This window comes from Kogia breviceps, chromosome 4 (assembly GCF_026419965.1).
Source record: "Kogia breviceps isolate mKogBre1 chromosome 4, mKogBre1 haplotype 1, whole genome shotgun sequence".
Lineage (NCBI taxonomy): Eukaryota > Metazoa > Chordata > Mammalia > Artiodactyla > Physeteridae > Kogia > Kogia breviceps.
In genome coordinates, this window is record NC_081313.1 from 112,106,815 (window position 1) to 112,129,517 (window position 22,703).

At 52.8% G+C, this 22,703-nt stretch overlaps 1 protein-coding gene across 12 annotated transcripts in view; it reads left to right on the forward strand.

Moving 5' to 3' along the window:
- JADE2 (jade family PHD finger 2) overlaps positions 1–22,703 on the forward strand; it is a 51,343-nt gene that overhangs the window by 11,599 nt on the left and 17,041 nt on the right. For 8 of the 12 annotated variants that reach the window (XM_067031657.1, XM_067031653.1, XM_067031656.1 and 5 more), the window contains 7 exons: positions 1,130–1,218; positions 11,935–12,092; positions 16,246–16,406; positions 17,085–17,296; positions 18,560–18,727; positions 20,225–20,341; positions 21,601–22,065. In XM_067031657.1, the coding sequence (XP_066887758.1) occupies positions 1,130–1,218; positions 11,935–12,092; positions 16,246–16,406; positions 17,085–17,296; positions 18,560–18,727; positions 20,225–20,341; positions 21,601–22,065 (1,370 nt within the window). The remainder of the gene's footprint in view (positions 1–1,129; positions 1,219–11,934; positions 12,093–16,245; positions 16,407–17,084; positions 17,297–18,559; positions 18,728–20,224; positions 20,342–21,600; positions 22,066–22,703) is intronic. The other 4 variants (XM_067031655.1, XM_067031658.1, XM_067031659.1 and 1 more) reach the window with 1 other exon arrangement.

A 22,703-nucleotide genomic window follows, 5' to 3' on the forward strand; every position in this document is an offset into this window, starting at 1 on the left:
TTCTCTAATCCCCCGGAGCCTGAGGACACATGCACTAGAATAAGAAATCAGGTCCCAGCCCCTTCTCTTCCTCCAGGTTTCACACATTGTCCTTTGGGGTCTGTTTGCTCAGCTTGGCTGTGGTGTCTGACCTGGCCCGCTGTTCCTCCCTGCAGTAGTAGATCACAGTGTCCGGCCCTTTGTGGCTGCAGTCACGCTGCCTGTGGCCTGTTTCAGTAGAGCCAGGAAGAACTGCATCCTCTGCTTCTAACTTTATTTCAGGTAAAGGAAGCCTTGAGGGCCAGGCGCCCGCAAGGGAGAGCATCTGGGCAGCTGAGCCCTGTTTCTGCATTGGAGTTGGGCCAGGCTGAGGCATCCTCCCTTTTCACCAGTCCCCACCACTACCCATCTGTAGCTGCTGCTCCTTTGACCTGTAGGAGTGGGGGCCAACCTGAGTGTAGTCCAGCGAGGGCCTCTAGACCCTAGTGATAATAGGTAATCTTTATCAAGGCAGCGCTGTGTGCCAGGGACCGTGCTAAGACTTTACAGGCATGATGTCATTTAATTCTCACAACAACTCTTTGAAGATAGTTATTCTCTGCCCCCATTTTATAGAAAAGCAAGCTGAGGCTCAGAGAGACGTAAGTCATTCGTCCAGGGTGAGGAGCTAGTAAGTGGCTGAGCCAGGGCTCAAGGTTAGGCAGTGGGTCTACTTTAGAGCAGCAGTCTTCCCACTACCTTGTCTCGCCTCTGCATACCCACTGGGCATCATCCCAGAGTGTCTAATCAGCAGTGGGGGTGGAGAGTGGCCACAGAAGTCTTATTATAGCCCTCCTTCACCAAGGAGGAATCAGAGGACCAGAGAGGGCAAGGCACTTGTCACGGATCACACACAGGAAGCTAATACTGAGTCCTTGTCCAACTGCCTGTCACGTCCCAGGCCTCTTCTGGTTGGTGAGTAGAGGAGGCATCATGTCCCCATTCATCATTGGAAAGGCCCAGAGCAGGGACAGTCCACCAGGTGTTACAGAGGTCTCCACCTCCTGAACATTCAAGCCAGAGCTTTCCTGACAGGCTTCCTTTCCTTGGACATGGGTGGGTGGTGTTCTGGCCTTCCAGGGGCCCCTCATGGGCTGTGCTCTCTCTGCAGGTCACGCTACATCTGCATCAAGATGCTCCAAACTGCCCAGCAGCACCAAATCAGGCTGGCCCCGGCAGAACGAAAAGAAACCCTCAGAGGTGGGTAGTGACCAGTATCCTGGAGAAAGACAAAACCGAGGTAGAAAGGAGAGGGAGGGATGTATGGGGAAAGTGCAGATATATAGTGGGGGGAGAGGATTCCTGGCAGAGGGTGCAGTCATTGCAGAACAAGACCAGTATGGCTGAGTAGAGTGCATGGGAGGAAGGGGTGGGGGAGCTAGTTCTCATAACCTTGTAGGTTGTTGTAAAGATGTTCCTGTTGATCTGAGTGAGAGGAGAAGCCTTTCAAGGATCATAAGCAGGGTAATAATATAGTCTGCTGTTTTAATGAAAGGTCCCACTGGCTGCTGTGAGAAGGGAATATGAGGGGCAAAGGGTGGGAGCGGGGAGGACTCTTTGGCAGTTGTCCAGGAAAGAAATAATGGCAGTAGAGTAAGAAACAGTAGGACCTGGGACCTTCTGGAGGTTGAGCCAAGAGTGACAGGATTTGCTGATGGAGGGGATGAAGGGTGTGGTCCTCAAGGTCATCCGCTCCTTATTATGCACATTTCACATGCATCTGCCCTTTAAGCCTTCCTTACTTTGACCCGGTTTCTTGGGACAGGAAGAGGGACTTATGGCCTCTGGAGCTGTGGAGAAGAGTTTTTGGGGTGCGTAGACAAATGGATGTGCGATCCTGCCTCTGCAGCCCCTGAAAAATTGCATCCTAGAGCCCCATCGCTCCCTCTTAGGTCTTTAATGCATTGCACTGGGCACAGAAGAGACCCTTGGCACAAATGAGGCTTCCAGAGCATTGAGTACCCAAGAAGGGGGTTACTTTTGAATCGGACCCTTAAGAGAGAGATTGTTCTGCAGCCCACAGAGTAGCCAGGCACTGGGCTAGTCACTACTTTTTTAACCCTCCTGTTATAATAAGGAAATTGAGGATCCTAAGGTTATACAGCCAAGATGTGAGGTTCTTGGGGCCAACTGCGCCAAGGGTGGGAAGGCTTAGAGTTCTGGGGCAGAGCACTTGGCCCGGGTTGAGGGAGGATATCTTTGTTCTGAGCCTGGCAACCTCCTCTCCCCTCCCTCACTGCAGGGGCCATCCTGGAGCTGCTATCATTAGCCAGTCCCTAGAGGGGGTCTTCCGAAGAACCTTGCATTTGAAAAAGGACTCCCCGCCTCCTCCGGGAGCTGGCCTAGCCTGAGACTCTCCTTTTGTGGGGTTGGTGGTGGGGACACCTTTGAGACCTGAAACCTCCCATTCCCATCCCCCAACCTAGTGTCCTCCCTTGGCCCTATAGGGGAGCGGTGGAGATGGAAGGAGATATCTCCAGGAATGCAGTCAGGACTGGAATGAAAGCGGGGGTGGGGGGGGTGGGCATGGGAGGATGCTGTTCTTGAGGCTCTTGGCACTTCCTGGTCTAGCCCTGCTCAGTGGGTGGAAGGCATGTGCTCATGTGCACTGGGAAGTAGGATGCAGAGTGTTCTAGGGCCCTGGGAGTCCCTGGGACCACCCCTCCACCCCTCTACCCCCACCCTCATCTTGAGAGCTGTAGGGGCTCCCAATTACTACTAGGGTTGGATTAGTAAAACAATAGGCAACTGTTGTGCCTTCCTGATCCTGGAAGGCAGGAATTGTTCTGCCTGTTTTGGAGCTGAGGAACCTGCCTCTCAGAATCCCACCTGCCCCCTGCTTTCACGGGCTATTCAGATTGGAGAAAAGAGGGGAAGTTCTGGGGAGGCCCTGGGGCTGGCTTAATCCCTTCCCCTGACTCTCCCTTCAAGCCCCAGTGGGAGGAAGAGCCTCCTCTCAGGGCGGAGATCCCTGGGGCAGTGCTGCCATCTACACCGGGGATAGGCAGGCAGGCTGGGGGGAAACAGGTGTCAAGCAAAGGCTGAGGGGAAAGGGTGATTTGCATGGGGCTGAAAATTCCCCTGCCTCTTGGGTTTTCCAGCGCACGGCCTTTGAACCTTTCCCCACCTAAAAATAGAATCAAACCATTGCAAGGGTGTTGATCCCCAGCCCTGCTGGGGACTGGCCGTGCACGGCTCTGGGTTCAAACCCATGAGCCTCTGCAGGGGGCTCTGAGGCCTGACTGGAGACACCCGCCCTCAAGTCTTAGGCTCCAGGAGAGCTGAGGAAGTCTTCCCCGCCTTGAACTGTCGCCAAGGACAGGCTTTTCCTCCCACAGCAGGCTGGAGAGCAGCCTGCGAGGTTTCCCTCGTCCCCTAAGTGAGGAGGCTGAGCCATAGCCGGCATAAATTCCAAGTTATCGTGGGGCAGAGAGGAAACCATCAATGAAAGCTTCCAAATTATTTGGCTCATGAGAAGGCGGAGATGAAAGCGAGGATTTGGCGGCAGATAACGTTTGCAGTAAATCTCTTCACTGGGCTGTCCCTTCTCTTTCTGTGCATGGGCTGGAGAGGAAGGCCTTTATAATCTGCTGGATCTGGGGGCCGAGGGCTGTGGACACCTGGTGAAAGGGCATCTGGAGTCCCTTCTGCTCAGTCGCCAGAGTAAGAAGCCGGTGGGGTCGTTTTCAGGCTGCTCACACTGTCTGCTCCCGGTCTGGCCCAGGTTCCCAGCCTCAGTGCTTGCAAGTTGATGTGTGTGGTGCAGGAGTTCCTTCCTGGTGGCTGCAGAGCCACGGGACCCATGGTTTACTTCGTCTCCTCATCTGTGAAGGTGGACAGTGATGGTTGGAGATTTGAGGATTAGGAGTATTTAGCATAGCAGCAGCACTGGCACGTAGAGAAGCCACCAGCTATGGGAAGAGCTGGGGTTGGGTTTAGGCGACACTGGCAGGGCTGCCCCTGGAATGACCTGTGCGCTCTTGAGGGTGCAGATCAAGGAGCGCCCTATACACCAGAGGGAGGTGCCCCAGGCTGGAACAAAGTGCTCTGACCAGGAGTCAGGACCCTGGACAGGGCCGAGGCCTTGAGGCCCAGCTTCCCTCTGGCCCTTAACCAGTGGGTGGTCTCCCTCATCCTGAGTGAAAGGGGATTGCAGACCTCAGTACTGGGGGCTGAAAGAACAGGCCCTGGGATTCCTGGGAGGCTGGGTTAGGATTTTTGGTGCAAGTACACTGAGTCTGAAGTTGGCCCCAGGATCCCGTTTGGCAGTGGAGGGGAAAGGTGGGGCTGACCCCAAGAACACAGGCTGCTGCCTTCCTCTGCTCTGCCTGCCAGCAGGATCCCAACAAAGCTGAGATCTGTCCCTTGGGGCTTGAGTTGGCCAGGCTAGTCCTGAAGGAGAGGAATGGATTAGTCTGGTTGGGGAGGTGATGTTAGTACATAAACCGTGCTGAGGCCTTGGCTTTCTGGCCTGGCCTGTCTCACCAAATAGCATGAACATAACTTAGTGGGTCATGTCTGTGAGAGCCTGATAGAGATCACAGACCAGAGATTATTTTTTTAAATACCAATATCAGACCCCCATCCCTTATCATTCCCAAGAATTCTGACTTAAATGTTCTGGAGTAGGGCCCCAGGTACCTGTACTTTTTAAAAGCCCTCCTGCTGGAAGCCAGACTTAAGAACTACTGCCATAGGGTAGGAATAAAGATGCAGACATAGAGAACGGACTTGAGGACACAGCGGGGGAAGGGGAAGCTGGGACAAAGTGAGAGAGTAGCAGTAACATATATACACTACCAAATGTAAAATGGATGGCTAGTGAGAAGCAGTCGCATAGCACAGGGAGATCAGCTCGTGCTTTGTGACCACCTAGAGGGGTGGGATAAGGAGGGTGGGAGGCAGGGAGATGCAAGAGGGAGGAGATATGGGGATATATGTGTACATATCGCTGATTCAGTTTGTTATACAGCAGAAACTGACACAACATTGTAAAGCAATTATACTCCAATAAAGATATTAAAAAAATAAAAATAAAAAGAACTACTGCCATAGACCTTTTCCCCTGATCTGCTAAGACAGGAGTTTGTGGCTTGGTACTCCCTGGAAGTTGAGGGAGGAAGGGAAGGCCTTCCAGCCTGGGTCCATGAGCTAAACAAAGGCTGGGAGTGTGGGTAGGATCATCCCGCAGCTCACCCCTTCTCCCAGAGCAGCCAGGGGACTGACAGGTTACTGCCAAGCCCTCCGCCTGGCATAGGTGGGAAGGGCAGTTTGAGAAGAGACCTGGAGGCCGTCCTGTGGTTTGGAGGCTGCTGTTTGAAGCTGTATCTTCCTCAGGCCTGGGACAGAGAGGCAGCTGGAGGGGCAGTCCGAGAAGTGAAGGGTTTCCCCTAGGCAGACTGTCTTGATGTAGAAAGCTGAAAGCTGTGTTTTCAGGAAGTCAAGAGTCCCCAGAAGTCAGCCAGTGGGCAGGAACATAGGTCTTGAGGACCCTAGAACTAGTGATAGTGATTAAACTCAGCAGACACTTGAGAGCACCTACTAGGCCCAGCCTAGTGCTAGGGGCACAGAAAATGCAGGCCCTATCCCTGGGGAGCTTGTCCTCTGACTGTTAGCAGGATGCAGGTGCTCTACAGGAAAGTGTCCGTTATGAGAGGTGCAGCCGCTTTGCCACTAAGGAGCTCTGTGACCTTGGGCAAGTGATAGTTTCTCTCTGAGCCTCAGGGTCATCATCTATAGAGCCTTGCCCTGCAGTTACTGTTCTGTAGATGGGACTGTCCTGTCCTGAGACCTGTGGAGCCTGAGGGTGGGGGAGATCCCAGACGTGAGTGGAAGTGAAGCTGGCCTCCCTGGGATGGAAGCCTGGATGGTCCCAGAACAGGGTGGGCAGGAGCTGGCCTCCTTTTTAGGCTCTGGTGACAAACTGTATATACCCCTATATGAGAGAATGGGGCTTCTCTGCAGGTCCACAGGGGCCCTTCACCAGTGCTCAGCCTTTCACCCCTGGGACATGGGCCCAGGAGAAGGAGGTGACCCTGTGAACAGCCTCTGCCACCATTGGAGTGTCTTCCTGACCCAGGATCTGTGAAAGTTCCTCTATAAGGATGGCCTTCCCTAGGAAAGGCAGCGAGTGGAGAGTGAGAATGCAGTATATCTGCTTGACCCATTGCTTTTGAAAATGGACCCCTTCCTCCCTGGGTGAAGGCAAGGGTGACCAGATTGTGCTGGGGTGCAAAGCCACAGGATAAATAAGGTGCATTCTTGGAGAAGCCAGAGGTGTTACCCAGATGTTTGAAATAACATATTTTATATTAAAACAATGATGATGTATGCTGTAGCAAAATGCTCCCAAACTTGAGAGGTAAAACAGGAGGCTCCAAAAAAAAAAAAAAAAAAAAGTTTTTTGCTTGCCCCTGTGGTTTTGAGCGGTGTTTCTAGCCAACAGTTCCTCTGCTACCCTGGGAAGCAGGCAGGCAGTGAGGGGAGCCCTTCCGCTGGGCTAAGCGCCTGCTCTCTGAGCCTCCTACTGCCTTCCTCTGGGGTGGGGGGCAGAATCCACTTCTTGTATAGTTGGAAACATTGCTGCTCCCGCCAACTGGAAAGGCCTCCTGGCCTCTGGGACTTGTCTTGCAAAAGAAATGTGTGTAATAAATTATCTTTAAGAGCAGAAAGTGCTGTTATCCTTGTGAAAGAGAAAGATGTTGAGAGTGTGTGTGTGTGTGTAAATGTCTGACCAAATTAGCCTAGTGGTAGCTTGAATGGGACTGGGAGGCTATTTCCAGAGCCCTTCTCTGGTGTTTTAGGCCTAATTTTAAGTAAGTATGCTCTTGGCTGAGATACTCTTTATCAGTTTCCAGCCCAAGAAAGAGATTTTTTTTAAAGAAGAAATAGCTGACTGGTTTGCAGGCAGCATTACATTGGTTAAAGGACAGTGCAGACCTTAGACAAGTGGTTTAACCTCTCTGAGTCTTGGTCTCCACATCTGTAAAGTGGGAGTAATATGAATTGGGTGAGATTGTATATATATAGCATTTAGCACAGCACCTGGCATACTATAACAGGGCAATCACTTTTCACTATTAGCTGTTCTTTCTAATGAGATGAGGTGCTCAGAAAAAAACTGTGATTTCATATGAGGTACCGGTAGTAATTTTACTTGGCTCTTTCAGGACAGACCGTCAAATATCCTTTGGGAGATTAGAGAGAGGGGGCACTCCTAGCTTTGCATTGGGACTTTTGATGTGGACAGAGTCAAGGAGAGGCAGTCCTGGCCAAAGCCATTTTCATTGGCTTTGGCACAGTGACCAAGACCAGTTCCTGAGTTCCACCTGGAAGAATCCTTTGGGCCAGCCCTCTGTCTACACTCTCTCCTAGGAGGACAGGACAGGAAGTTTCAGAGTTTAGTCATACTTCAGACCAATCCTGGGGTTCATTCACTTACTCATTCATTTGTTCCACAGCATTTTTTGAGTACCTGCTATGTGCCAGGCACTGTGCCACAAACAGGCACAATGATAAGCACAACACATGCAGTCTCTGCCTCTCTCAGCTTGATTATTAGAGGAGATGGACATTAAACAAATAATTACACAAATAATAATATTCTGTAATTATGATAGGTGTTGGAGCTTTTCCTTAAGTGACTGAACTTCCCCTTGTGCCTCTTGGTCTGAAATACACTATGATATAATACTTAAGCCTTGAGAAAAGGAAGCAGAAACTAAGGTCCCAGGATGAAATGTTAAAGTAATATTCATAAATCTTGTGATCATATACAGAAACTCTTAGCATAGCAGAGTGAAAGTTGCCTGTTGTCATTGTCTTTATTTGCTTTTGGACATCATGTCAGACTCCAGACATGACATGCTTTCTGGCATAGCCCGTTTTTGGTTCTTCTGGGGAAACAGGTACAGAAAGCTCAATAGACTTTTCAATGCTTGTGGACTGCAGTCTTGGGAAAAGGAACTAGAGGGCAAGCCACGTGCAGTTTCCCCAGATCTGGGCAGAGCAGGGTCTTCAGCTCCCTTCAGAGCTGTGTTGGTACCTCTGGCACTCAAATTGGTTATACTAGATTAGAGTTTTAGACCTTTAAACATTCTTCATACTGTTTGAGGAAGCTACAATTAACATCTCCCAAGCAGCTCAGCAGAACTTGGTTGCTAGGCAGCAGACCTTTAAAGACAATTTGTCAATTTCTGCCAAAAGAGAAAAATAGTAAACATTCACATTCTTAGAAAGTTGCTTGTTTTCCAGCTTCCAACTTCCTTGCCATGGCAAGGCCTCTAGTTCATCAGTGTCCATTTTATTCCTTATTTAGTTTTCATAAATAATTCAGAGGCATTTTAGGAGAATAATCGAGCCTTTTTTTAAGCCTAACCTTTGGCAGTTCAAAACTGAAAGATGTTTGGGTTGCCGTATTTGTGGACAGGTTTTATGTGAATGTACAGGGGTTCCTTTGGAAGGTACAGAGTACCGAGCTGTAGCCTTGGGCAGCTACCCAGAAAGGTGGTAGCAAACCCATGGGAGGCTCTTGAGTCATTCAGCCTTGGTTAGCACCTAGCATGTGTCAGGCCCCACGCGTGCACTGCTGCAGCAAGAGACGAGGAGATTCCGGTACAGAGGCTGTGGAAGTTCAGAGGAGCCCAGAACTCAGCCTGGCATCAGGGAAGGCTTCCCAGAGCAGATGTGGGCTGGACTAATACCCTAAGCATGAAACAGGCTGCCCCCATTTTGGCAGGGAGAAGAGTGTCCCAGCAGGGTCCTCTCATGTGCCAATGATGAAAAGTACTTGGGAGGGAGACTACCCGTTCATCCTTGTGGCCATGGGGCCTGGTAGACTCCGCAGCTCAGCCTGAGGACAGTGGGAAGACAGTAGACAGCCACTGGAGAGCTTGGAACTTGCAAAGGTCACTGTCTGATTTGCATATTCCAGCCCTTGGGGAAACCACTTGATTTGGCTTAGGGTTAACTCAAGGGCATTGGCAATGAGCAGGTGGCCAAGAGGGGCTGGGGTTGTGCAGGGGTGCTGAATTGCTCCAGTGTTGTCTGTCTGGGTTCCTTTGCCACTTCCAACATGAAGGACCTTGTGTAGGTTATTAAACTAACCTGAGTCCCGGGTTTCTCAACTGTAAAATAGGGATGATGGTAGCACCCACCTCACAGAGTTGGTATAGGGACTAATAATTCAAGAACAGCCATTAGACTGGCGCTGGGCACACAGTGCTCTTTAAGTGTTGACTGGTACCATTAAGATAGTGCTGCCCTTCCTGTGCTTCCATCAGTCCTCTGCCCAAAATGGCCGCTGGTGTCCAGTCTGCCCCCTGCTGCCTGAGTGACCGCAGATGAAACTTGCAACTCTCTTGGGACTGGATTCTTTTTTTTTTCTCTCTCTCTCTCTCTCTCTCCTGAATCTCCCTGACTGAATTGAGCACGGGATCACTTCCAGCTCTTGAGTTCTCAATGCCAAGCCTGTTCCTAGGTCAGGGCCACCTCTCCCCCCGCTGGTGTGGCTTGGCACTCTGTCTGTGCCTTGCAGACTGGGCTGCCTCTTGCTCCATTCAGTCCACGTGCTTGGGTTATTTCAGCTCTGGATATATCCATGATGTGTATCACCTGTTCATGGGGGTTCAAAAAACATTGCCAAGGAGCCAGCTGGGGCCCTGAAGGGCCCGTTCGTTCATTCATTCATTTAATCATCCACTCAGTCACTATTTATTGAGCACCTACTATGTGCCAGCCACCCTGCCAGGCATTGAGAATGCTGCAGAGAATAGGACAGGTGTGGCAAGAGAGATGACAAGAAGCAAGCAACATGCATACACCAGTTAATTTTCAGGAGTATAAGTACTGAGACATGAGGCAGAATGATGGGCTGGAAAGTGGCTCTGTCGGGTGGTTGGCGGCCCTGAGTCAGGGTGATCAGGGTGATCCCTCAGAGGTGACATTTAAACTACAGCCCAGGATCAGGGAACAACAAGAGGTTTCAAACTCACCTGTGCCTTTTTGGAGGGGCACACAGTGACACTCGGCTCTTGAACGGTTGATTTCCGGTGCAAGATGACAGGCTTTCACTGTTGGGCGGTTCCTTTTGGCATCGGAGCAACAGGGCATTAGATGTCGTACCACGTGGCTTGCCAGGGTTGGGAGAACTTTGAGACAGTCACCAGTCCACTGTGGGTTCAGTTTACCCCCACCAGGTCCTATACTGGGCCCCAGAGGGAAATAACCCAGCCCCAGCCAGCAAAGGGAGGTGCCAAAGGATACCACAGAAGCACCCAGTACCTGAGTTTGTGTTCTTCTATCAGCCGTCTTGCTACTTGCTAATAAGATATGCAAATTATCAGGGCTGTGAAATCTTTGCACATTTCATCTTCTATTTAATTTGCATTTAATCGTAATCTCATTTTAATTTTTTCACACTGGCACCCTAATTAAATGTTAGGGTGTTAGTCTTAACAATTAAATTATATTGGCAAATAGAGTCTTCAAGAAACTTGACCTTTTGCAAGCCAGGGCCCTCTCTAGCTAGATGCAGACATTAATTAGTTTTCTGCAAGAAGCTGCCTTGAGCCCCCTTGGTGCCCCCATTTCAGTTGTTTCCTTGTGGTTACAGCCCTAGATTCAAGTGAGACACACAGCCAGCGGGTGGGGCCTCCTGCAGGCAGAGATTACCACTGAATGGCTTGTCACGAGCCTCTGGAAGGCCAGTGGATGCTGATTCTTCCGGGGAGGGGAGTGGGCTTGGAGCTGGGTCTGAGGCCTGGAGGACTCCTTGAAGTGGTTTCTCTTCTCTCCACAATGTGAACTCTCCTTTAACTTGTGATTCTCATGTGATGATCACTGGGAAAGTTGATACCAAAGCAAGTCACATAGTGTCCAGTGCTGCCACCAGGTCCTACAGCAGCCCTTTGTGGGGGACCCAGTGAGGCCGAGCAGCCAGGGCAGGTGAGGCACTGCCAGTGCCACTGAGGCTTGCCTTGAAGGTTGCTCTGGGGTGGGGGCAACAGACAGAATGTGGGAAGAGCTGTCCCCGCCCCCCACCCAGTGTGCAGGTGCTGAAAAGAAAACCAAAGCATGAGGGTGTGTCCACTCAGGGCCTAGCCCTGAGGGAATTTGGATGGGCTTGATTGAGAAGGAATTCAACAGGCTCCTCCTACCCCATCACAGAGAATGGTACTTCAGAGCTCCCAACGAGCAGGGCTCATGGTATCCGTGTTCTTTTTTTTTTTTTAATTTTTATTGGAGTAGAACTGATTTACAATGTTATGTCAGTTTCAGATGTACAGCAAAGTGAACCAGTTATACACAATACATATATCCACTCTTTAGGTTTTTTTTCCATAGAGGCCATGGCGGTATCCTTGTTCTTGAGAGACCATGGAGAGACCCTGACCCATGAGAGGCTGTTCTCTGGGCTGCCCCAAACCCTGGCCTCTCCCTCAGCTATCTGCATGAGGCCCTGGCACATAGTTGCCTGGACTCTTTGACACTTGCGACTGTGGTAGCAACAGCAAACATAACTTTGAATCTTCAGCAGAAATTTCTGAACAGTCACTTCACAGCAGTATTGCGTTCACAGAAGCCTTTCTGCCATCTGATTTTTCCTCACTGTTTTTGCTTTTCTCGGCAAGTCTTTCCTCTTCTCTCTGAGGTCCACTACCGTCCATCACTCAACTTCTGTCCTCGGGCAGGTCAGAGCACATAACTTCAGTCCAACACATTTATTGAAGATCTTCTGTGTGCAAAGCACTGTGCTGGGTTCAGAGAAGATGCCTTCTTGTACTTATTGCTTTTGTGCCGTCTTCTTATTTTTGAGCGAGTGGGCTTCCTGCATTTGCCTTTTCCTGCCCTGGCCTGTGAAGCAGATCACACTGAGGCAATCTGAAGCCATTCTCTCTCCACCTTTGCTCCCCACAGGTTTTCCGAACAGACTTGATCACAGCCATGAAGATTCCAGACTCATACCAGCTCAGCCCGGATGACTACTATATCCTAGCAGACCCATGGCGACAGGAATGGGAGAAAGGTGTGCAGGTGCCCGCCGGGGCAGAGGCCATTCCAGAGCCCGTGGTGAGGTGAGCCGGGAAGCCCAGGCCAGGGGGGCCATAGGCAGGGGATGAAGGGGAGGCTAGGACCAGTCAAGGGATTCCTTTCTAGTGTGTCTCTATTCTTAGATTCTTTTGCCCTAAAAAACATTGCAGTATTCCGGAAATACTTCAGGCCAAGGGTTTGAGCTTGGGCTCAGCTCTGGAGCCAGACATCCTGGGTTCAAATTGCCAGTCATATTCGGTGTGACCTTGGGCCAGAAATGTAATCTCCCTGGGTGTCAGTTTCCTTATGCGTAAAATGGGAGTGATAACAATAGCACCTGCCCCATGCAGTGGTCGAGATGATGTAGAGAAACGATGCATGGAAGGTCCTGGACACAGGACCTGGCACACATGGTCACTCAGTGAAAACTGGCCATGGATTAGCTTGATGTCGATCCAAACTGGGTCCCACCAGAGGATCTTCTCAGGGAAATCTCCAGGCTTTTAACTAGTCCTTAAGATAGGGATAAGCCATGCTCTTGACTTCTTAAACCTTTTTAAGGAGTTCTTAGCAGGTGGGAATCCAGTGCCTGGAACACACATCAGATGTTCATAAAGCAGTTGCTGTGACCAGACTCTGAGGAGGCCCTCCTGCCAGGGCTGTGCCAGGGTTGGGGCAGGGATGAGTCCTCTTTGGGCTTTGGTACCTTCTGCTCTTGTAGGTCAGAGAGGCTCCTGGTGCTCTTGTCAGGAGGTGGCTTTGTGGCCGTAAGCCTTGCATCCAGTGACAGAGTTCAGCCAAGTGCTTCTTTCTGCACCCCGGGAAACCCTCCAAGTCATGTCTTGGGACACAGGGGCCTACTGTCCTGGCCTCCTCTGCCCACCAGCTTGCCTGGGCTGGGCAGCTTGTGTTATTGGCAGTTCATTCCCGGCCTTGGCAGCCCTGTGGCTCTCACTTAGGCCCATTTTGACCAGGCCTGGGGCAAAGATCTCAGCTGTCACCTCCCTTGACATTGGCACTGTTGCTTCCTGGCAGCCACACCTATGACTGGCTCACAGACACCCAATGCCTGCCTGATGCCAGGCCTGTGCTGGGCATGGGATTACAGAGGCGAAGCAGACTCTAAGACTCACTAGGTGCTCAGTGAGGATTGGATGTTGGGCAGTGCTCAGCCTCCTGGGCTCCCAAGGGCTGAATGCCTACCAGCACTTGTCTTCAGCCCTCTGAGAATCAGGGAAGCTCCAGGCCTCTCTGGATGGGAGTGTATGCGAGATTTTAGAGAAAGAACTTATTCTGCACATCCTCTGCCCAGGGCCAAAAACGTGGGTCAGCCTCCTAGCCAGTTTTGCACCCTCACCTCTGCAGACTGAAGAACTGTTACTGACCTCTTTGAACCTGTTTTCTTCTCTGTAAAATGGGTCTAAAAACTACATGCCTGATACTGTGGTGGTGAGGATTAAATGAGAATTCGCATGCCAAGGGCCCAGGTTAATGAGGCAGAGGGGTGGGCCACCAGCTGGGCAGAGAGGAGTGAGTCCTGATTAGGCTCAGCCCAGCAGTCTGTCCTCTGTCCTTGATGTCAATGTCAGGTGGTTCCAGAAACATCCTCCGGCCTGGGTAGTTACTTGCAGATGCCTCCACACCAGTAGCTTGGCTTCAATTGGTGTTTTACCTGTTGACATCAAGACGAGAGCATGTGTTCAGACAGCTCTGGCTCTACTAGGTACATTCCCCACATACACATGGCTGCTCTAGGCTGACAAGAACCAGGCACTCCTGAACTATCCATGCTCTTTGGAGAGGATAGACTGGAGCGGGAGGGATGCTCTCGTGGAGATATCTCTATGCCCCATCTTTCCCTGTCTCCCTCCAGCCTGGTCCCTACATCTTCTGGGGTGCCTTCCACTACACAGCCCTCATCTGGAAGCGAGCACAGCAGCCACCATGCTCAGAATTGTTATAGGAACTCTGTTCCTGAGAACTTGCTATGCTGAGCCTGTTACACTCATCTTCTCATTTAATTATCATATTGGCCCTCTAAAGGGCATATTGCTGTCCCCATTCTATAGATGAGGAAGTCAGGAAATTCTGGGGAATTCCCTGCCTGACCGCCACCAGGGCCTTGTGGGCTGGGCTGGGAAAACACAGGCCACGGGAACAAGCCCTGGGTTGCCCTGTGTGGCCCAAAGAGAGTCTTATGCCCAGATCATGCTGGCTTGCTGACTCTGACCTCCCCTGCTGCTACCCTGGCTCCCTCCATCCCTCTCTCCTTGCCCAGTCCTCCCTGGCCCTTGAGCAGGTCAGCCCACCTTATGGTCTGAAACTTCTGTGGATAATGAGAACCTCTCACTCTCAGATCATGAATGGAGGGAGGGCCTACACTGCTCCCTCGGTGTGGCCAAAAGACTCAGCTCAGGGCAAAACCATCCTCTGGTGTCTGTCTGGTCACCTGCAGTAGAGAGCCCTCCCCTTCTCCAGATCCCAGCCCAGCCATCCACCTCCTCCCAGCTGACCTCAGTCTTACTGGCTGCAGCTGAGACTGAGGCCTTGGCCTAGGGTAAGGTCTGTCCACCCTTGATAGGAGTGTTTCCTCCATAGTCAGAGCCAGAAGAGGCCAAACAGATGAAGATGAGAGCTCCAGCAAGTACAGGAAATGCCTTTTTTTGTTGTGAGCCCTTTAACCTCAGCTTCCCAGAGAAAGGAATGTGATCTTGGCCCCAAGAGGTCTGGCCAGGTGGCAGCTGACTGAGCACACAAGTGTGGGTAGTTATGCCAGTAGGTGGTGGGCATTCGGGCAAGAGTTATCCAAAACCCCAGCTAAGCATATGCTGGGGTCACAAACAAAGCAGGGCCATGGCAAAATTACGGTGTTTTTCAAAGAATATGTTAATTTAAATAAGAGCCTCATGAGGAAAGGCAGAATTTTATAGGACCAAGAATACTAATATTCCTTCTATTTGGGACGATCTGGGGGTAGGGGGGCATCACATCATTATCTTTGCCTAAGACCTCCCTTAATCTGGGCATTTTGTGTGGGAAAAGGCCAGGCCCTTTCCCTTTCTCCGTGTCTCCCTCAATCTCCTCTGGGCCTCCCTCCTGCCTGGAGGCCATTCTGCCTCCCTGTGTCTCCTTCATCCTTCCTGCCCCCCTTGCTGACACCGGGGCATTTCCTGGCTCCCAGGAGCCCTCCCCACAGCTGAGCCACGTCTGTGCATCCAGAGCCCTGCCTTCTCCTCCCCAGTCGGCGCTGAGTCACAGCCCCTGGCAGCCCTGCCTTCGACCCCAGGAGGCCTCTCGGGCAAGTAAGGGGCCTCTCAGCCCTGGCAGGGCTGGCCAGATGGAGGCCAGGCTCCGCAGCAATAACCATGGCAACTGGTAGGGGGTGGGAAGAGCTGGCATTCTGAACTGGCATCAGGAACTGAGGGGCAGTACACAGCTGATCCAAGAGAGGAAGCTGTGCTCTCCCAAGGCAAAACACCCTCATATTCCATTTCAGGAGAAGCAAAGTGTATATCTTAAAATACATACTCACACACATATAGTGCTTACTACACGCCAGGCACAGTTCTAATAGCTCTACATGTATTCATCCATTTAATCCTCATGCCAACTGTAGAAGGTAGGTGCTGTTATCATTAGCCCATTTTCTGGGGCACAGAGAAGTTAATTAAGTGGTGGAGCTGGGCTTGAAGACCTCACCCTGCAGTCAGGGCACTTCCAAGCTGCCTCAGAGGCAGAGCTATGGCCTGAGGGTGGGCTGACCTGGAGTGTGACCCTGAGACTGTAGCAGGTGCATCCTCTTCACCCCAGAGGAGCCCTGGCCTCAGTGCCCCTGAGGCTATTGGTGGGGGAGGGGCCAGAGCTTGTGAGGGCCTGGGAACAATCCCTGGCCTCTCCCCAGCTTTGAGGGGTATGCTGAAGGACCTGGAGGCCAGCTGGCTCTATCCCCCTGGTCCCAAAGTGGCTGGCACTGGGCATTGCCCAGGACAGCACTTGGAATGCCTCCTACAGCCTCTGCGGCTGGGCAGGGGGGAGGCGGGAATGGAAGGAGGCGGGCCCTGCTCGGCATCACAGTCTCACACCTCACTTGCCCGCTAGCTCCTCAGCCAGGCTGGCCAACTTACTAAAGGCCCCCAGACCCAGCAAGAGTAGCAGGCTGAGGGCACCCTCCCCTCACACCTTCTCTTGATTTCCTAGGATTCTTCCACCATTGGAAGGCCCCCCTACCCAGGTGTCCCCTAGCGGCTCCGAACTTGGTGAGGGCTCCCAGCCTGATTGGCCAGGGGGCAGCCGCTATGACCTGGACGAGATTGACGCCTACTGGCTGGAACTCATCAACTCGGAGCTCAGGGAGATGGGTAGGTGACCCGCCAGCTGAGAATGGGGTGGGGGCAGGCCAAGGAGGGTTTTCTTCTGAACCCCAGCATCCTCACCCTCAGAAGGGCAGTGGCCATCACTGGGCTTTGGCACTACACAGGTCTGGGGGGAAAGTCCCTGCTGCATTACTGATTACTGTGCTTCAATTTCTGTAACTCTCAGAGGGAGGCAATCATAGCATGTCATTTATACGGTTTGGGGGAATATTGTAGTAAGTGTGACTGTTGCATGAAGATTGAGTGAGCGCTAGGAGTGTAGGATTACAAATGGGGCCAGGGTCAGTTGGTATGGGCCTTCTGGCTATGAGCCCACCATGTCCCAAGAAGGGCCAGCTCTGCCATATTCAGCCACCTTCCCAGGTCCCCCCATACACATAGCTCAAGCAGTGGGTTCCCCACGGAGCCGGCTGCATCCCAGAGACACTTCCAGTGGTATCTGTGTGTACACAAGCATGTGTGTGGTCACAAGCACAAGTGTCTGAAGTCACAACACCGCACCAGGCCCCGGGGGCCTTTGAGGTTGCGTGGTCCAGCGCAGTCAGTTTTTGGACCATGGAGCTGGGGTCCTGAGATAGTGCAACCAGTGAATGGGTGGAAACCCTCCTGTACATCTGCCCTGAGAGGCCAGGCTCCTGACACCCTGCCCTGCTGTCCTCACAGAGAGGCCAGAGCTGGATGAACTGACGCTCGAGCGCGTACTGGAGGAGCTGGAGACTCTGTGCCACCAGAACATGGCGCGGGCCATCGAGACGCAGGAGGGGCTGGGCATCGAGTATGATGAGGATGTCGTCTGTGACGTGTGCCGCTCTCCCGAGGGTGAAGATGGCAACGAGATGGTCTTCTGCGACAAATGCAACGTCTGCGTGCACCAGGTAGGCAGCCCCCATTGCTGTCACCATGCTGTGCGGGCAGGCCCCTGCCTGACCCGGTCACCCTGGCTGTAGGGGTGCAGCAGCACTGTGGGCACGGTCCCCTAAGAAGGAGGGCAAGGGGGTGGAAGGGAATGGCGTGAGTGCCTGTGGTGCCAGGGATACCCAGGGCCCCTCGGCTCAGCCCCCTCAGCGAGATTTGAGTAACGCTCATTGGATGGTCTTTCTGTCCTTTCCTGCCGGCCTCCCTCAGATTCTCCCCACTGAACATCCTACCCCCTCCTTCTCTGCTTCTCACCATCCTGAACTTACAACGAGGCAGCACAGTGTAGTGATTGAGAGCAGAGCCTGGAGCCAGGCCATCTGGTTTCAAACCATGGCTCTGCCCTTTGCAAGCTATTTGATTTGGGGTAAGTTTCTTAATCTCTCTGAGCCTCTGTTTCCTCAAGTATAAATAAAAGTAAGTTGTTGTGAAGATTAAGTTCCTTACTATGAGTCATTTGGTTAGAACGGTGTAGTAAGAGTTGTTCGTGTTTGTTAGCATTATTGGTATTATAAACCAGGTGCCACCTGACTAGGCTCCCCTCTTGATCTTGGGCCCCAAGGCTCTAGGTCTGGGGCATCTCTGGGGCTTGTTTGTAGAAGATGTAGAAGACCTGACTGGAACCCAGTGAACCCACTCTGGCCCTAACTTTGAGGCCCTCCCTTACCCACTTCTGCTGGAATAGCATCCAGGAAGCTTGAAAGGGCTTCACCTGGCTGGCAGGTTGGTAGGCAGTGCACCACCCTCCTCATTCATCTACGTCCCTTATACCCAGCAGCTCTTAGGTCCATAAGCCCTAGGCATTACCAGAAGGGTGCCCAATCGCAGATCCCTATGAAAAAAGATGAAAGCTCTGGGCCTCGTCCTCAGGCAGCATACGTACCCAAAGTTGTATTCAATTTAAGGGAGTTCATGGATGCCCCTGAAATCCATCACTAATCAGGAACCTCTGCTGAAGTGACTGTCCTCCCAGCAGAGGGCAGAGCTGAGCCCTTTCACAGAGGCCTATGAGATGGTGACATTTCAACGCACAACCCAGGCAAAGCGAATCCCTGGAGCCCTTGCATTATAGTCCCTTAGGAGATCTCTTTGGCAGAGATGAGGAGCAGTGTCAGTCTGTAGCTCCTAGCTTGGGCTGGGGCTAGGATTATTCGTAGCCGAATGCTGACCAGATGCAGATTGGTCAATGCCTCTGACCTGTGACTGCCCTGCTCTTTCCCCAGGCATGCTACGGGATCCTCAAGGTGCCCACAGGCAGCTGGTTGTGCCGGACGTGTGCCCTGGGTGTCCAGCCGAAGTGCCTGCTCTGCCCCAAGCGAGGAGGAGCCTTGAAGCCCACTAGAAGTGGGACCAAGTGGGTGCACGTCAGCTGCGCTCTGTGGATTCCTGAGGTGGGCAGATGTGGGGCTGGGGCGGCCCTGGGGCACAGCCGTGGGGAAGTGGGTCTGAACAGAACTCAGAACCCCGACGGCAGAGCACTAGGAAAAGAAGGTGATGGGCCACGTTAAATGGCGGATCTCAGGTGTCAAGCCTGGGAAGAGCTCAGGCAGCAGCCCACGTGGAACTTTACCCATGGACCTAGGCAGAACTTGGGTGGCTGTTTCCATGGGAAAATGGGATTATGAGCCACTGGGGGATCCAGGTGGTAGGTGTGAGAGCTGGACAGGAGTCAGGCAGCCGACTCTAGGGGAAAGCAGGTTGTGGGTCTACCCAAATCTAGGTGGTGGTCCCAACCAAAGTCAAGTGCTTTTTTTAAAACGAAAATAAGCCAAATGACCTAAAAGGAAATCAGGTGGGGAGCCTGATTAAAATTGGAGGGTAAGGCTGTGGCTGGAATGGGGGGGTGGGCCCAGGTCTGAGTCTTGGGGGGGACCATGGATGATGGGCTGGGCCCACAGTGAGTTAGCAGAGGCCCTGGGCTCCTGTCTTATTTGAAATGTGAAATGCTGACATTCGCTGGCGTTTCAGCCCTCTCCCTGCTGTGTGCCCTGACCCAGAATGAGGCCCCACTCCAATGCTGCCTGTGCCCGGAAGCAAGCCAGGTGGCCCTGTCAGCAGGTGGCCCCTCCCCTTCCTGGGCTCACAGTCTGAAAGTCCTTGCTGGGACCCACATCACAGGTTTCTGTGATCGTAGTAGTTATGTCAGCAATAGTCACTTGCTGCCACGTCAGCATCTTTAAGTCTGGGACTACCTCTGAAGTGTACCTAGTCTGGGCACAGCAGGGACACAGAGGATCAACAAGGACCTACCGTGGGGGCTCTTTGGTTCAGGATCTCTGGACAGGGGCCCTTTTTCCCTCCTCAGGCATGGGCAGTAGGAAGGCAAATGTACCCTGCCTCTGGGGCTGAGGAGTGGGCTGTGCCCAGGAGATGGGCATGGTTATAGCCCTGTCCCCATAGGAGGGGCTAAACAAAGGCACATCCCCCTTGGCCAGGAAAGCCCTGGAGGTCCCCAAGAGGAGATCCTACCATGGGGACCTATAGTCGCCACCCAGAAAAATAAGTAAAATAAGTTCAAGTTCTAATAAGAACTCTGAAGATGCTATTAACAAAGGCCTGAGGTACAGAAGAGAGGGTGACCTTGCATGTATTCATCTGCACACGGAAGCATCTCTGTCTTGAGACTCACATAGTCACAGGCACACATACACTCAGTCAGTTACACACACAGAAGCGCACTCTCCCAGTCACAGGTTAAGCCTAGCCGCTATAGAGCACACACTAACACTCACTCCATGGTCAACTTGGGAAGTCAGGAAGGACTTGGGACTCTCCCACTGCCGTGTCTGCCCACCACCTGGTTGCAGCAGACAGGCCCCCCATTTAGGTGATCCTGGAGGCAGGCTGGGGATGAGAGGCCTGATGCAGCTCCCTGTGTCCTGCCCCAGGTCAGCATCGGGTGCCCCGAGAAGATGGAGCCCATCACCAAGATCTCGCATATCCCAGCCAGCCGCTGGGCTCTGTCCTGCAGCCTCTGCAAGGAGTGCACGGGCACCTGCATCCAGGTACACAGCCCCTTCACCCCGCTGCTGCCCGGGAGCCCATGTAGGAGCCAGCTACACAGAGGGGTGTGTCTGGAACACCCTGTAAAACAGGCCACTGCCAGCACCCTCCACCTGCCCCATGGTGCTACAGACAGAAGCACTGATGCACCTGGGACAGGGACCAGAGCCAGCACCCCACCTGCCGGGCACTCTTCTGTCCCTAGTTCCACTAGGCATGGGGCACAGGCCTGGGGAGTCAGGCTCACCACCCCGTTACAGTACTGAGGGTGCTTTCCCCAAGAGCAAGGGTCTGTGGGCTTAATAAATACATTGACCTCTCTTCTGATGTCAAACTTGACATGTGAGAGGGGTAAGAATCAAACTTTTCCTCCAACTAAGCTAACAGGCTCTCCCTACACAGGGCAGGGCTGTGTTAGTTTGTTGACAGTAATGGTTCCCAGATTCTAGGGCGCATCAGTATTATCCAGAGGACTTGTTAAAATGCAGATTGCTTGGCCTACCCCCCAGAGGTCCTGATTCTGTAGATCTGTAGGTGGGGCTGAGAATTTGCATATTTCTAGCAAGCTCCCATGTGATATGGATGCTCCCGGCCTACAGGTCGGGAAGTGGGAGGGTCATCCTTTCTCTCCTTTGTCTCTTCAGGAACAGTTGTCATTGTAAACACTAGATGTACCTCCACCCATTTATAAGACTTTCAGAATGGTTTGTGAGTGCAGCGTAAATGGCCACTAATATTTCGATGGGTTATTGCTGAAACAGTTGTCAGCTGCCCACAGCCATCATCCCAGATGACTCAGGCCCTGAGTTGGCCCTAACTGCCTGGACAGGAGAAGAAGGAAGGGACCCAACTCCAGCCCCTCTTCCCAGAGGACAAGGGAGCGAGCGGCACAGCTCCCCATCTTAGATAACATTGCAGGAGTAGAGGAGGCAGGGACCCATCAACAGCCTCTTTCTTTTGAAGCCTCAGATCCAAAGTCATTGTCCACACAGAGGTGCAGCTTGTCCCCAGAGGGGTCGTCCGTCATCTGATTGTTGACTTCCCTGGGGTATATGATGCTGTCCAGCTCCCCCAGAGCTCTGCCTTCCCGTCTTCCGTGACTCCCTCCACCACCTGTAGGATGTTGGCAGCCTGTGCCATTTTGTTTAGGGTCTTACCAGCATTCTGCATTCTCAGTGTAACCCTGGGGGACGCCCCACATTCTTCTTCCCTCCCACCAGGGCTCCCTTCATACCTCACGCTGCCCTTCCTCTCCCTCCAGTGTTCCATGCCTTCCTGCGTCACGGCATTCCACGTCACATGCGCCTTTGACCACAGCCTGGAAATGAGGACTATATTAGCAGACAACGACGAGGTCAAGTTCAAGTCGTTCTGCCAGGAGCACAGTGATGGGGGCCCACGGGGTGAAACCACGTCCGAACCCGTGGAGCCCAGCCCAGCCAGCGAGGACCTGGAGAAGGTGACCCTACGCAAGCAACGGCTGCAGCAGCTGGAGGAAGACTTCTATGAGCTGGTGGAGCCAGCCGAGGTGGCTGAGCGCCTGGACCTGGCTGAGGCGCTGGTCGACTTCATCTACCAGTACTGGAAGCTGAAGAGGAAAGCCAACGCCAACCAGCCACTGCTGACGCCCAAGACCGACGAGGTGGACAACCTGGCCCAGCAGGAGCAGGACGTCCTCTACCGCCGCCTGAAGCTCTTCACGCACCTGCGGCAGGACCTGGAGAGAGTGAGTGCCCCTGCCGCCCCCCAACCCGCCCGCCCGGTGGGCAACCCAGGAGGCCTTTCCATCCCTCTCTCGCTGCCCTGGAGCAGCCATGGTTCACCAGGATTCAGACTGTGAGCTCTGGCCAAGGCACTGAGGGCCTCGGGGTCTCAGACAGGGTTGGGGTAACTGAGAGTTTGTAGAACAGGGGAGGATCCAGCTCTGGGGTCTCTGAGTCCCTCTCCGTCCCAGCCCTTTTGCAGGCCTGGTGAAGGGTGGGGCCCCTGCCAGGACCGTGAAGCTGGGAAATACCAGGACTGGGGCAAGGACCCAAGCTTCTGACTCCTAGTGGTCTCTGTGGGCCCCACCCGGTCCCAACACACATGCTTTGCTAGAGTCGGAGGCAGGGGAGGAACTGGGAATCACAAGTGAGTTGAATCAGTGTAATAAGCACATGCTGGGCCAAAGCAGGGAAGACGGGTGTGAGTGCAGCTCCTGCGGGTGCTGGATAGAGGGAACAGTGTGAGCAGAGGCACGGGCTGGAGACCAGCAGCGGCCTGTGTGGAGTGGAAGGATGGGGCTGGGCGGATGAACCGAAGTGTGTCTGGAAGCTGCATAAGTGTTTTAAGCAGGGTCTGTCCTGCTGTGGCTGCAGATTCCAA